This window comes from Lepus europaeus, chromosome 10, assembly GCF_033115175.1.
Source record: "Lepus europaeus isolate LE1 chromosome 10, mLepTim1.pri, whole genome shotgun sequence".
NCBI classification, from domain to species: Eukaryota; Metazoa; Chordata; class Mammalia; order Lagomorpha; family Leporidae; genus Lepus; species Lepus europaeus.
The window spans coordinates 50,753,755-50,769,556 of NC_084836.1; the positions used below are offsets into that span (position 1 = coordinate 50,753,755).

A 15,802-nucleotide genomic window follows, 5' to 3' on the forward strand; every position below is an offset into this window, starting at 1 on the left:
ACTCACCCTATCTCCTAAGAGCACTCAGGCACCCTATGGAGAAGCCCATGTGGCAAGGAAGTGAAGTCTCTGACAGCCAGTGAGGAACTGAAGCCTGCCAGCAGTCACATGAGTAACTTGCAAGCAAGTTTTTCAACCGCCTTGAGATGCCTCGAGCCCTGGCCACCAGCCTAACCACTGCCTCACTGGAGACCCTGAGCTACAGCTACCCAGCTGAGTCCCTTCTGAATCTGAGATAGTGTTTGTTCCTTAAAGCTGCTGATGTTTAGGTTAGTTTGCTGTGCGGCGTAGAAAGCTCACACATCTTCCTTCAGGACTCATCTTCTGTAAAACCTCTCTCAATCCCTGTTTTTCTTTATCTTCCTGGAGAACTGGATTTTGCTCTGAAAGGTGATCTTAACCATAGGACTGACTCACTTATTTTTTTTTTTTCCCATTTCCTAGCACAGCTTGACAGATGATAGGTCCTCAAAAATAGTTTTGCAAAGTAAATGGAAAATTATTTGACCATTTATAAGCAACTGGAGGGTGGAGAACATCTGTTTTTATTTTATTTTATCCTCTTATTTTATCCTCTTTGGTCTGTATCAGAAAGCAGATAAACATGCTCCAATAATATCTGTGCAATGATAAGGTTAAATCTTTGCGCTTTATATGTCAACAACTGTTTAGCACTCATATGCCCAGCATTACACTAAAAGGAGTATATAGTAACATGATTTGATTAGAGGAAAATACAGTTAGAAAATAGTAGCAATAGCAGCAACAAAAGTAGCCATCACTTAAGGGCTCAGTGCATGCCAAGCAGTGCTTCACTCTGCAAATGGCCACAATGGTTGGAGCTGGGCTGATCTGAGCCCAGGAGCCAGGAGCTTATTCTGGGTCTCCCATGTGGGTGCAGGGGCCCAAGCCATCTTCTGCTGCTTTTCCAGGCCATAGCAGAGAGCTGGATCATAAGTGGAGCAGCTGGGACTTGAACTGGCATCCATATGAGATGCCGGCACCACGGGCAGCATCTTTATGCACTGTGCCACAGTGCCAGCCGGACATATCTGTTCTTGCCTTTGGCAGATCCCATTCAACAGTATGAATGGAGGACAACACACTAGATGGTTGCAAGTTCAACTCCAGGTAACACTTGGGCGTTTTACCCAAGTTAACTCCTGAAATCCTTGTGTCTACTGTATAAGAAATACTTACAAATTCTCTGCTTGTTCAGAAGAGGGAAGTTGAAAGAGCACTGATGTCTCAGGTATAAATAGCTTCAGCAAGTGGCTGACTGAGTTTCATGTTGAATGACGTAAAGTTTGAATAGATGTAAATAAAAGGGAAGGGACATTTTCAGTGAGAAGTAATGGGAGTGAAGGCAGATAGCTTGCTAGGGCTGCTATCAGAAGTACCACAGACTGGGTAGCTTAAACAACAGAATTTTGTCCCTGGTCGTTCCAGAGGCTAGAGTCCCAGATCAGGGTGTCCCCAGAGCTGGTTTCTCCTGAGGGCCTCTCTCGTTGACTTGTCAATGGCTGTCCTTCTCTGTTGTCTTCACATGCTCGCTGTCCCGTCCCTGTCTGTGTCTTAGTCTTTTACAAATGCCAGTCATTGACGATTAGGGCTCACCTGTGTGACCTCATTTTACCTTCATTACTTTTTAAAAACCATAACCCCAAGTATGGTGCTATTCAGAGGTACCGGGGATTTGGACAATGAATTTTAGATGCTACAATTCAGCCCCTAACACAGAGAAGTGGAATGAGTATGAACCCGAGGCTAGAACCAGTGTGAAATAAGCACAGGGGGGCCGGCCCCGCGGCTCACTAGGCTAATCCTCCCGCCTTGCGGCGCCCGCACCCGGGGTTCTAGTCCCTTTTGGGGCGCCAGATTCTGTCCTGGTTGCCCCTCTTCCAGTCCAGCTCTGCTGTGGCCCACGAGTGCAGTGGAGGATGGCCCAAGTGCTTGGGCCCTGCACCCGCAAGGGAGACCAGGAGAAGCACCTGGCTCCTGGCTTTGGATCAGCACGGTGCGCCGACTGCAGCGCGCCGGCTGCGGTGGCCATTGGAGGGTGAACCAACGGTAAAGAAAGACCTTTCTCTCTGTCTCTCTCTCTCACTGTCCACTCTGCCTGTCAAAAAAAAAAAAAAAAGAAAGAAAAGAAAAGAGGGAAGAAAAGAAAAGAAGAAAGAAAAGAAGAGAAGCACAGGGGGCTAAGTGGGATTTATGCAGACTAGAGAGAAAGGATTTTGGAGACTCTTGAATGTCAGGCGGAGGAATTGATACAGTTAGGCTTAAATAAATCCCTGCTAAGTAATTTATTCCTAACATTTAGTACTATGTTTCAAAGGAAGCTGCTATGTGAGAACCAGCTGCTGAAGGTGGAAGTGCTATGATGCCAAAGAAAGAGGACAAATCCAAGATGACATGAGGTGTTGGGGTGAATTTAGACACACTTCTTTGAGAGGCAGTAAGACATAGGGATCCCAATACCACAAGACAGGACAAAAGGGGTTTATAGACAGAGATGGCTTGTAACTAATTGGAATGTACCTGGACTTTTTCAAGAAATACTAACATTGATAAGAAACACTCAGGGTATCAGATAAGAGCAGCAGGTTATCTTAACAGCTTTGTTTACACAAAATGGTGGTAGTCATATCAAGCTGAATTCCTACACAACAGAGAAGAAAAAGAAGTTAGATGTTAAATAGAATGGTTTGTAGTAAGCATTGTATCATACCCACTTTTATCACCTAACATCTCTGCTGTCATGTTGCCAAAATAGTTAAGTGTCTACAAATAAAAAGTTTTCACTCATTCAAATAATTTTCAAAAATAAATTATTTTCCCCATACCATTAAGAGGGCCAATAAAATACTTTTAACTCTATTTTCTCAAATATATCAACATTATTGAATATTTAAATATATGGTTAAGATGTTTTCTGAATCAAAACAGCAGTTATTCCATCTTACCTGTGAATGAGAAGGTATGCTTCACTTAAAAAAAGTAAAATTATCTCCTCCAAAAGTTATCAGATAAATTTATAACAGTAAGTCATTGAAGCTCACATATAATAAACTAATACTTTTTTTTGCTGGCCATGAAAATTTGTAATCTTTCAAAACAGAAGAATTAAATATTAAAATGATAGCAGAAATGAAAATAATCTGCATACTAGCAGGTCAGTGCAAGAATGACTTGTATCTCTTAAATAGTAATAGTGTTGGTGATAGTCATTTAAATGCTGACCATTAACCTGTTTTTTAAATGAGGAACTAAAAGTGAAACTACATTCAGTGTAAATGGAGATGAGCGGATTATTAAGAAGCACATAGTTCACAAGAACATCTTGGACTTGGCAGAGATGTCTAAAAACCCCCTACTTCAAGCTGATTCCACTCTAGAACTCTCGCTCTCAGGAAATAGTTTACATGTTTAACCTAATGTTTTCCATTGTTTTTTTATTTTACCTTTATTTATTCCTTAACACAGTTCACATTGCAGATTTTTTATTGGTGAATTACAAGAGGACTTGAGAAACTTTACAGAAATGGAATTGAAATATAAGTTTATTTTGCTACAAAAACTTTTGAAATCCTTGCATACTGGGACCTTCAAAACATTTAGGGGAAATGCATAGTATGATAAACTGCTTAGATTTAAATAATTTTTGCTTGAAAATTATCTTTTAATTCCATTTTTCCATAACCTTTTTGAGGTCTCCTATGTAGAGCTGAGGAAATTTTCCCACAAAATGCTTAATTTTCTGCTAATAAACCTGACAGCACAGCACACAGTTTGTAAATTAAACCTTAAGGACCAAATATATAGAGCATGCTGCAAGGTACAAGAGATAAGCTAAAAATGAACATATGAGTTCACATGTCTGTATGCTTGAAAAGCATGACACAGTAGAAAAATTAGATGCAGTTCAGTCCCCTGAAAGAGTTAAATAGAAACCCTGATATATAATCGTTCCTAAGCATCAATCTCAAGTTACAGTGTTTGAAAATAAATTAACCAAAAGTCTGACCAAAAAATACACACATGTTTAGTACATATCAGAAACTTTGCAGCTGTTAAAATCAAAAGTAGGTAACTTGGTTCCTAACTGAAGGGCCTTTTGTTTCAAAAAGGAAACCCCTCTGGATTATCTGGTTAAATGTAAATTAGTCCTGAAACAGTGCATTGAAAAATTTCTGTAAGCACACATATGATGCCAGTTTCATTAAAACAACAAAACACTTATGATCACAAGGCTGCAGTAAGAGAGACAAACATATCAGTAATTTCCAGGATACCTTAAGTTGCCATGGTTTAAGAAAAGTCAGTAGCAGGCTAAATATACTAATGTTGAACTCTGAAGTCATTCAAAATATAAAAGACATAAACCCTTTGCCATACCAATTTATAGAAGCTATAAAAACACTTTGGATGACAGGCTCAGGTTCTAGGCATATTTTTAGAAACTGTATGGAATCATGAAAGTTTAAGCTCTAAAAGGTTACAAAAACCTAGGACATGGTGTACTGAAATTGACTCATTTGCCACTATAAAACAAAATTAGAGTCTTTATGGCAGTAAATGACCAGCATCTCTAATACTGCAATCATTTTGATGAGAACATGTTCCATTGTATATATTCTTTTTAAGATCACCTTGTGGGTCTAAATCTAACGTACAGATTGAGGTGGTAATGTAGTAATACAAAAGCATTTTATATTGCTTAAGAGTTATTACTAAAACTTCAGTCTTTTGGCCAGCGCCGTGGCTTAACAGGCTAATCCTCCGCCTTGTGGCGCCAGCACACCGGGTTCTAGTCCCGGTTGGGGTGCCAAATTCTATCCCAGTTGCCCCTCTTCCAGGCCAGCTCTCGGCTATGGCCCGGGAGGGCAGTGGAGGATGGCCCAAGTCCTTGGGCCCTGCACCCCATGGGAGACTAGGAGAAGCACCTGGCTCCTGGCTTCAGATCAGCACGATGCGCCGGCTGCAGCGGCCATTGGAGAGTGAACCAACGGCAAAAAGGAAGACCTTTCTCTCTGTCTGTCTTTCTCACTATCCACTCTGCCTGTCAAAAAACAAACAAACAAACAAACAAACAAAAAAAAACCTTCAGTCTTTTGTGAAGTCACATTATAGTAGCTACAATGATACTGTAACAAACATAACCTGAGTATGCTATGTTTGACTTGTCCCAATGACTATGAAAATACAATAAAAGAACCTGGACAGTGTTTAAATTTTGTTGTATAAAGATCTCCTGCCCAGTTGAAAGTTGCCACACTTTGAATTATTTTCATGGCACTCTTCCTGACCTCTTTGTACATTTTCTATATCCTTGTTGACCTGTAAGCCAGATAGGAACATAAAAGTGTTTTTAATATAACTACTTTTGAGAATAATAGAATAAATGCTTCTTTGCCTTGATAGGATATTCTGTTCTGATTCTGTATTTGTTTGTCATTCATTATTGAAATGCAGTTGCATCTGTCATGGGTCAAGCATCGTGTTTTGATTCTGAGAGACAGGAGAAAACAAACTTTTTCCTACTCTCATACACCACAATACAACACTTTTGACACCAGATGTGTGAGATCTTTTTCACACACACACCAAGCAAACAGTTCTCCAGTGGACACCAAATAGATGCTATCTACCTGGAGATAATATTGCTCCCTACTTCTGCCAGTCATAATCAGTAGAATGTCACCTACACTTAGGACCAATGGACTACAGCCCCTGCATCAGGCTCAATTAATTCACTACAGTTCACAAAGTTCAAACCCTTTACTTAGTTTCACCCATTCACAAAGGATAGTGCAAAAGATGCAGGTGATCAGCCAGATGGAAGAGATACTTAGGATGAGGTATCAGATAAGGGGCAGGGAGATTCCATGTACTCTTCAGGTGTACCACCTTCCAGGAACCTCTGTGGGGAAGCTCTGTAAACCTGGACCTCTTGGATTTTATGGAGGCTTTATAGCCTAAGTATGGTTGATTAAATAGTTGGCCATTGTTGATCAACCTGACCTGTAGTCCCTCTCTCCTCCCCGGTGGTTGGGGGACTGCACAGTGAAAATTCCAACTCCCTTTGGCAACCAACCCCCAGACTGAGGCCACCCATCCTGGAGCCCACCAAGAGTCCCTTCATTTAGAACAAAAGATTCTCTTGTCACCCAAGGGATTCCAGGGATGTAGGAACTCTATGCAAGGAAACAGACGTAAAGACTTGGTGGTGGTGCTGGGGGGGTGTTTCATGAACTTTTGGGAGATGCTTTAAGTGCATGAATTTCAAATTTTTTGCACCAAAATAACCTTATCTTCACTTTCAACATACTTTTTGAAGTACCTTCAGCTATATCATATAAATCAGTGTCACCTTGTCATTTAGTTCCCAAGAAAACTATGTGATATAGTGATCATAATGTAATTTTCCTGATTTCCTTGTATACAGTAAGTATGTAACAAATCTCTAGTTTAAACTTGTGGGCCATATTTGCCCTTCAAAGATCTTTGTCCATATATGAAGAGTTTTCAAAACGTTCATGGAAAATGCACATTTTGAAAAAACTACATGGATTTCAACATTTTTGCACCAAAATAAATATTTCTTTTAATTCGATTTCCTGTGAACTTTTTGTAGTACTCTTGTAGTGAAATTTCTATTACTCATCACCTTTAGAATTGGTTATGGCAATGTTCAAGCCACTTAATATTCTGAACAGAACACTAAAGATGCTATTATTCTCCAGTGCTTCCATGGGTCACTATCATCTGTAAAAATAGGTAATGTAAAAGGAGAAGCCAAATAAATGAAGTAACCAGTGGGAAGAATAGAAGTCCTTGGAAACTCAAATGACTGCAACAAACCAATCGGCACAAGGAAACCTCTAACAGTAATTAGAGATAAAATAAGGGGTCAATATTAGCCTGAGAATAATTATAGTCACCATTTAATTTGGCATCTGCAAAATTGCAGGCACTTGTAATTACATGATTTCACTCAATCTGTATAACATTTCTCTGATATGGGTACTGTTTGCATTTTTCATAGGAGGTATAGAACTTTCCCTATTTTTTATTTAAACATTTTATTGGAATACCGTGTTCATACCAAATGTGCAAAAGTATCCAGGTACTAGAGGCTTTCCAAAAGCTACTGTGGAGTAAGCCACCTCTTGTGATGCCTGCATCCCATATCAGAGTGTCATTTCAAGTACTCTGCTTCCATCCAGCTTCCTGGTAATGCATCTGGGAAGGCAGTGGAAGATGGCCCCAAGTACTTGGGTCCCTGCCATGGGATACTTGCATGGAGTTCCTGATCCTGGCCTCATCCTAGCTCAGCCCTAACTGTTGTGGGCATCTTGACGGTGAATTAGCAAGTAGAAGATCTCTCCCCCTACCCCGCCTTCTTTCTCTGTCATTCTGTTCTTCAAATGAATGAATGAACGAATAAAAATCTTTGAAAAAGTGAGAGGTTGCCTCAGATTCCATGAGTTACTGGAATTCGTCTTCTAATTACATAGACTCTTTTCTTTTTAAATAGATGTGATTTTAAAAATACTGTTGGTAGGGGGCCAGTGCTGTGGCACAGTGGGTTAACGCCCTGGCCTGAAGCGCCGGCATCCCATATGGGCGCTGGTTTGAGACCTGACTGCTCCACTTCTGATCCAGCTCCCTGCTGTGGCCTTGGAAAGCAGTAGAAGATGGCCCAAGTCCTTGGGCTCCCTGCACCCGCATAGAAGACCTGGAAGAAGCTCCTGGCTCCTGGCTCCTGGCTCCTGGCTTCGGATCGGCGCAGCTCCGGCCGTTGCAGCTAATTGGAGAGTGAACCATTGGATGGAAGACTTCTCTCTCTTTCTTTCTGCCTCTCCTTTCCCTGTGTAACTCTGACTTTCAAATAAATAAATAAATCTTCAAAAAAAAAAAAATACTGTTGGTGGGGCCGATGCTGTGGCACAACGGGTTAACGCCCTAGCCTGAAGCGCCAGCATTCCCTATGACCGCCAGTTCAAGACCTGGCTGCTCCACTTCTGATCCAGCTCCCTGCTGTAGCCTGGGAAAGCAGTAGAAGATGGCCCAAGTCCTTGGGCCTCTGTGCCTGCGTGGGAGACCCAGAGGAAGCTCCTAGCACCTGGCTTCAGATCGGCTGTTGCGGCCAACTGAGGAGTGAACCAGCAGATGGAAGACACTCTCTCTCTTTCTCTCTCTCTCTCTCTCTCTCTCTCTCTCTCACTCTCGCTCTCGCTCTCTCTCTGCCTCTCCTCTGTGTAACTCTTTCAAATAAATAAATAAATCTTAAAAAAAAATAAAATAAAATACTGTTGGCTTTTGACAAAACTGTTAAGATTCCACTGGGGGTGCCAACATCCCATATCAGAGTGCCTGGGTTCAAGACCCAGCTCTACTCCCCATTCTGCTTCCTGCTGCGTTAATGCACACCCTGTGAGGCAGCAGGTTATGGCTCAAGTACTTGGTTCCTCACTACTCAGGTGAGAGACCTGAATGGAGTTCCAGTCTCCTGGCCTGGCCCATCCCTGGTGGTTGCAAGTATCTGGGAAGTAAATTGGTGGAGAGGAGCACTTTTTCTTTCTCTCTCTCTCTCCTTTTCAAACAATAAAAATTGTAACTATTATACATAAGATTTTCATGGATTCCTTTTTCTGGGGAAAGGGTCTATAGATTTCATAATCCTCTAGAATTACTAAAACTCTCCACTGGGAGTACAGTGCATCTATTATAGGGAAAAAATAGCTGAGATATTTTGGTCACAGAATATATTTAAAGAGATGAGTCAATTGAATAAATAAATTTGGAGAGCCTAAATAAATGATTCCAATTCTGATTCAACTTCTGAATCCCTGTTGTACACCAGCCTTACAAATGATATTCTATTTCCCACGTTTGTTAATATAAAAACACCTTTAAAGAATTACAATAAATACCAAAAGGTGGTTAGTTGTTAAAAGTTACCCTAAGATGTGCAAATAGAAAAATGGGCATGAACTTATGGTTTTAGCTCTTTTTAACTTATTGAACTGAAAAAATTACAAATGAAAATGGAAATATTTATTATTAAAGATACATTAAAATTAATATATACTACAAAATGTATTATAAACATATAAATGCATATAAATATGCAATATAAATTTATTTTAATGTAACAAAAACTATTGTTTTGCTGAGCCTAAATCATTAGAAATTAATATAACACAGGCTTATTTTAATTTGGAATACATATATAACTATGTGATAATTCAACTTTCCCACCAATTGTCTTGTCTCTATGATATGTTCTTTGAAACCTTTCATTGACTATGTGTTAGTGGATCACCAGGGTTTTGAGAAGCCAAGGTTAAGAGCTTGAGATTTTGGGATAGCTAAGACCTGGAATCTTAGCCAACTAAAACAGATGCAAGCGGAGTACCCTCGAGCAAGATGCTTAACTTCTCCAAGCCTCAGTTTTGCTACCTGAAAACTGTGCATAGAAGTAGTGCTTTGCCCTTCAGAGTTGTGAAAATTTTATCAGATGGCATGTGCAAATGCTTAGCATAATGTATGGGATGAACCAAACAATAAATTGTAATTGCTATCATGATAATGATGAGAATGATATTTTTATATGGAATAGCACAAACAGCCTGAGAATTTTAAATTGAGAAGTATGGTGGTTACTAATGAGACATCTGAAAGAGAATCATCGGCTATGTAAATGGCGAATGGAAAAAACGCCGGAAACATAAATGTATTAGCTGACTGAATTAGACATTTTTGTTGTAATATTAAAAAATCAGATAAGATAGGAAAGTGAAACATTCTTAAGTGATTACATTTCACAGCACCAGCTGGTGATCATGTTTTATTTTGCTGCTGTAAGTATAATTTTTTTATTTTAATTTTATTTATTTATTTTTTTTTTTTAATTTTTGACAGGCAGAGTGGACAGTGAGAGAGAGAGACAGAGAGAAAAGGTCTTCCTTTGCCGTTGGTTCACCCTCCAATGGCCGCTGCGGCCGGTGCACTGTGGCCGGCGCACCATGCCGATCCGAAGGCAGGAGCCAGGTGCTTCTCCTGGTCTCCCATGGGGTGCAGGGCTCAAGCACTTGGGCCATCCTCCACTGCACTCCCTGGCCACAGCAGAGAGCTGGCCTGGAAGAGGGGCAACCGGGACAGAATCCGGCGCCCCGACCAGGACTAGAACCTGGTGTGCCGGCGCCGCAAGGTGGAGGATTAGCTTATTGAGCCGCAGCGCTGGCCAGTAAGTATAATATTTTAAATAGTTTTTTTTAAAGAAACAAACATGTTAACTAATTCTTTCACCTTATGATATTCCTTCCACAGTTACTAAAAAGGTTTCAGAAGACCTACTACTTTTATCTTTTTTAAAGATTTATTTTATTTATTTGAAAGGCAGAGTAATGGAAAGAGAGAGAGAGAGAGAGAGAGATCTCCAGTCTGCTGGTTCACTCTAAAAATGGCCCCATTGGCTAGGGCTGGGTGAGGAGCCTGGAACTCCATCCAAGACCCATCTCTTTTAAAAAACAGTATTTATAGCACTGGCACTGTGGCTCATTTGGTTAATCCTCTGCCTGCAGCGCCAGCATCCCTTATGGGCGCCAGGTTCTAGTCCCAGTTGTTCCTCTTCCAGTCCAGCTCTCTGCTGTAGCCCGGGAGGGCAGTAGAGGATGGCCCCTGCACCCACATGGGAGACCAGGAAGAGGCACCTGGCTCGTGGCTCCTGGCTCGTGGCTCCTGGCTTCGGATCGGTGCAGCACCGGCCGTCGAGGCCATTTGGGAAGTGAACCAACGGAAGGAAAACCTGTCTCTCTCTCTCTCACTATCTATAACTCTACCTGTCAAATAAAAAAAATTTACAAAAAGATAGTTACCAAATATTTATAATAATCATCAATTTTACATTTTTAATATGATGTCCCATTTTATATGAAGTAGTTCGAAAGTAGTTAAGTTTATAACATTAAAGGTGTTTTAAATTTAAAACACTGCCTAGAAGATGAATACTGAAATTCATAAAACATCTAGTTTCTATTAGCTTCCAAATTATAAAAGTTGCTATAGCTACCATATCTATTTGTAAGACTGATTGATTGATTTGACAGACAAAGCAACAGGGGGTTGGGGGAGATGGGGAAATAGAGATCTTCCATCTGCTAATTCACTTCCCAAATGGCCACAACAGCCAAGGCTGGGCCAGGCTGAAGTCAGGAGCCAGGAATTAGATCTTGGTCTCCCACATGGGTGGGAGGGGCCCAAGTAATTGGGGCCATCTTCCACTGCCAACGAAGGTACATTAGCAGGAAGTTAGGCCAGAAACAGAATAGCCAGGGCTTGAGCCAACACTCCTGTATGGGATGCTGTCATCACAAGTAATAGCTTAACTCCTCGTGCCACATCAGCCCCCAGCTGCCATATTTTTCACTGGTGAAGGGGGTCCTATAGGAGTATTATCCCCACACCTGCTTTTTTCCTTTCAATGATGCAGACTACAATTAGGAAACAGTTCTGCACAAGCATAACCCATGTATTAATCCATTTTCCATTGCTGTAAGAAAATGCCTGAGGCTAGACAATTTTTGAAAAAGGAGGATTATTTAGCTCATAGTTCTGGAGGTCCAGGAGCATAACACTGGCCTCTGTGTGGTTCTGGTGAGAGCCCCAGGGTAAATATTATCACAATGACAGTAGCTTGTGCATTTTATAACATTGGCCTTCCTTAAGTGTTTTTTTTTTTTTAAGATTTATTTTATTTATTTGAAAGTCAGAGTTACAGAGAGAGGTAGAGACAGACAGAGAGGTCTTCCATCCATTGGTTCACTCCCCAGATGGCCGCAATGGCTGGAGCTGCACCGATCCGAAACTAGGAGCCAGGAGCTTCTTCCGGGTCTCCCATCTGGATGGGCAGGGGCCCAAGGACTTGGGCCATCTTCTACTGCTATCCCAGAAGAGGAGCAGCTGGGACTAGAACCGGTGCCCATATGGGATGCTGGCGCTTCAGGCCAGGGCGTTAACCCGCTGAGCCACAGCTCCGGCCCACTTCCTTCAGTTTTAAAATTGAACAGAATTTCAGAGTTGTAGATCAATGTGTATATTGCTAATGAAATACTTAGAAAAAAGGCCGGGGCCATGGCTTAACAGGTTAATCCTCTGCCTTGCGGCGCCAGCACACGGGGTTGGGACGCCGGATTCTATCCTGGTTGCCCCTCTTCTAGGCCAGCTCTCTGATATGGCCTGGGAAGGCAGTGGAGGATGGCCCAAGTGCTTGGGCCCTGTACCCGCAAGGGAGACCAGGAGAAGCACCTGGCTCCTGGCTTCAGATCAGCGCGATGCGCCGGCCGCAGCGGCCATTGGAGGGTGAACCAATGGCAAAAAGGAAGACCTTTCTCTCTGTCTCTCTCACTATCCACTCTGCCTATCAAAAAAAATAAATAAATAAAAATAAAAAATAAAAAAAATCTTAGAAAAAAGAAAAGAATAAATCTAAAACTTTTATTTAATATAATTTAGACTCAGACTTCCAGGTGAACATTGACTTTCATTGATATATGTGGTACAATAATATCTAGCATATATCTAGTCAAAGCTTTTAACCATCTCACTCCTTTGTGGTGTGAAGCATGAAGGACTGTTTCTGTTTGTTTATTGCTTTGTTTTATTGGTGGGGGAATAAAACAAGTGATTGCTTTCCAGCTTCAGATCTGAACACAAACAATTGGATCATTCTTTTCTATGAAGAACAACATGAGTCCATGCAAATTCCCAGTGCATTCATACTAACAAATATTTACCATGTGCTAGGCACTTATGTAAACACAGGGAAATAGAGCAGTAAGGAATGCAGATAAGGACCCCGTTTTCATGCAGGAGGCAGACAATAAACAAATAAATATTCAACATTAGATGATGTGATAAGAGCTATGATGGAAACTGAATCAAGATACTTAGGGAGTGACATGAACAGGGTGCACTTCTTGATAAAATAATTAATGAAGACATATCTGAGGAAGTAACATTTGAAGAAAAGATCTGCAGGAAATGAGACTGTATCAAGTATATGTTGCTGTATATGAGTTAGGTGTCAGGCTTTGTATTTAATACCCCTTATGCATGACATTTGTGTATTCTCAACATTCCCATCCAAGAAATGCAGTTAACCTGTCTTTTCATAAAGTAGCACATTGTTATGTAAAGTTATATTTTTGTAGACATTGAGTGATTGTTGCTTCTGGTCTCATTCTTTCATCTTTATTCAGTAGATATTTATTGAGTGATTATTGTATTCTAAGCTAAACTATGTTACAAAGTGATTTGTGCTTTGGGGGAAGGGGTAGACCAGGGAAAGGGAGACTATATTTACTAGGGAAAGGATAGGTTTTATTGGTAAATATACAAGCAGGAGAGGCCTCAGTAAGGTTAGATGTGAGCAAACCCCTGAGTAAGTGAGGGCGTCAGCGTGGTGCATGTCTCAGGGATCTGCTCTCACTGATACGCATGGGTGCACACACACATCATCCATGTACTGTTGCATACAAAGAAGTTACTAGCTTCTTTCAACTCAGTTTTTTAGTTTATAAAGAATAGAATAGATATGATACAGCTTCACTATATGCAACCACTCGGTGTCAATCTGTTATTTACTTAGAAGACAGCCACTACAAATATTTATATATGTATGATTTTTATTTTTAATTATATGATATAATGAATAACTATCACTTAAAATACATGGAAAATAATTTATAATTAGAAACTTTTTTGGGGGGGGCCAGGCAGAGTTAGACAATAAGAGAGAGAGACAGAGAGAGAGTTATAGACAGTGATAGAGAGACAGAGAGAAAGGTCTTCCTTCTGTTGGTTCACTCTCCTAATGGCCACTACGGCCGTTGCTACACCAATCCGAAGCCAAGAGCCGGGTACCTCCTCCTGGTCTCCCATGCAGGTGCAGGGACCCAAGCACTTGGGCCATCCTCCACTGCCCTCCCGGGCCACAGCAGAGAGCTGGACTGGAAGAGGAGCAACTGGGACTAGAACCCGGCGTCCATATGGGATGCTGGCGCTGCAGGCGGAGGATTAGCTAAGTGAGCCACGGCACTGGCCCAGAAACATTTTTAAGTACTGGTTTGTGTAGATAATAGCAAATACTACATCACTACTTTCTTGTTAAAAGGTAATGATGTTCTTGAAGTTATATTAGAAATCCAGTATAATGATTTAAGAGTTGAAAAACATGGAGGACTTGCTTCATACCATTAATTGAAAGCAAGGTTAAGAAGCTTAATGATTTATTAGTATGAGTAATTAGAAAATGGACCTTTATGATTTCATCCAATAAAATTAGAATAACTTTGATTCTTTCATCTTATTTGCTTTATTCCATGGCTTCTAGATATTGCTAGCTTTATTATAAGTTTGTTTGAAGTAAACCTATATTAATCTATATATAATATTCGTTATTCTGCAGAGTTAAATAAAGACTTCTAAGGCATGACTTTTTTAAAAAGTAACTACACAATTACAACTAGCCACTTGGATAAAGTAACTGTACTTCCTTCCCATATTCAGATTATTTGTTTTAATTTTTGAATCAGTGTTAAGTAATAAGTAACATTTGTAAATTTAGATACAGTGTATTCAAAAGAGCACAAATGTTTCATAAACTTAAACACTTTGTATACTTTTGCTAACATGAAAGTAAAATGTTTGATTTGCTAAAAGAATAATTTTTAAAATGAATTTTTGGGGCCAGCATTGTGGCATAGCAAGTTAAACCATTGCTTGTGACACTAAGTAGTGACTGCTCCACTTCCAGTCCAGCTCCCTCCAAATGGGCCTCGGAAAGCAGTGAAAGATAGCCCACGTACTTGGGTCCCCTACCTTCTTTGTGGGAGACCCCGATGAAGTATCTGGCTCTTGGCTTTAGCCTAGCCTAATCCAGCACCAAATGTTGTGGCCGTGTGGGAAGTGAACCAGCAAATGGAAGACATCTTTCTCTGTCTCCTTCCCTCCCTCTCTCCCTCTCTCACTCTGCCTTTCAAATAAATAATCTTTTTAAAATACTGATTTTTTCCTTCATGAAATCCATCTCTCTGTTTAGTCTACATTGTCTCCTTTTCACTTCTGAATTTATTTTCTATTCTATTTATTTGACACTTAGTATATGTTATCTTATGCCTAGGTTAGCTCCCAAAAATAGACCATCTATCTTCCAAGAGCAAAGATCCAGTCCTTATCAGTTAGCACAATGATTTTTTTCACAACATAATTGTCCTACTATACTGGTCGTACTCAAAAAGTTATATTAGATAGATTATACTATAGTATACCTAATTACACTATACTCAAATTGAAGTCTTCTTACATTTGAAAATGTTTCCCTGAGTTAAGGAAGAAGTCAGGCGTTCTGCTATTTCTTCTTTTTCTGTGGAGGTTGGGGTTTATTACCTCAAAAATTGTGTAGCTGAAGTGGCAATCACCAGCTGTAAGATATAAAAAGCTTATCATGAAAAGGATTAGATAGAAATAAAGTTTAAGCTCAAAATGTTTTATTTTGACACCCAAATATTTTGCTTTTGTATTCACAGTCTTAAGATTCAAAAGGGAAGCAAATTTAAAAACTTTCAGAAAAAAAAAAGAAAAAAATAACAACAAAAAAAGAAAACAAAAGAAAAAAAGGAAACAAAAAACAAAAACAAAACAAAAAACTTTCAGTTAAACTTTTCATCTACACAAAATGTTAACTATAACAATGGAAACACATTATTAAAACATGACTTCTGTACTATAAAAC

The 15,802-nt window shown here is 40.1% G+C and overlaps 1 protein-coding gene across 7 annotated transcripts in view; it reads left to right on the forward strand.

Annotated features, from left to right (window-relative positions):
• Nucleotides 1–15,802, forward strand: part of LOC133768569 (uncharacterized) — an 81,268-nt gene that overhangs the window by 7,379 nt on the left and 58,087 nt on the right. For 4 of the 7 annotated variants that reach the window (XR_009867016.1, XR_009867017.1, XM_062203230.1 and 1 more), the window contains exon 3: nucleotides 9,931–10,255. The exons of 2 other annotated variants lie outside the window; for them this stretch is intronic. Coding sequence is in view for 3 of the 5 variants with exons in the window: in XM_062203230.1 (XP_062059214.1) it covers nucleotides 9,931–10,255 (325 nt within the window). In the remaining 2 variants the exon portion in view is untranslated. Of the gene's footprint in view, nucleotides 1–7,668; nucleotides 8,258–9,930; nucleotides 10,256–15,802 lie in introns of those variants that run through there. One more of the 7 variants, XM_062203234.1, reaches the window with a different exon arrangement.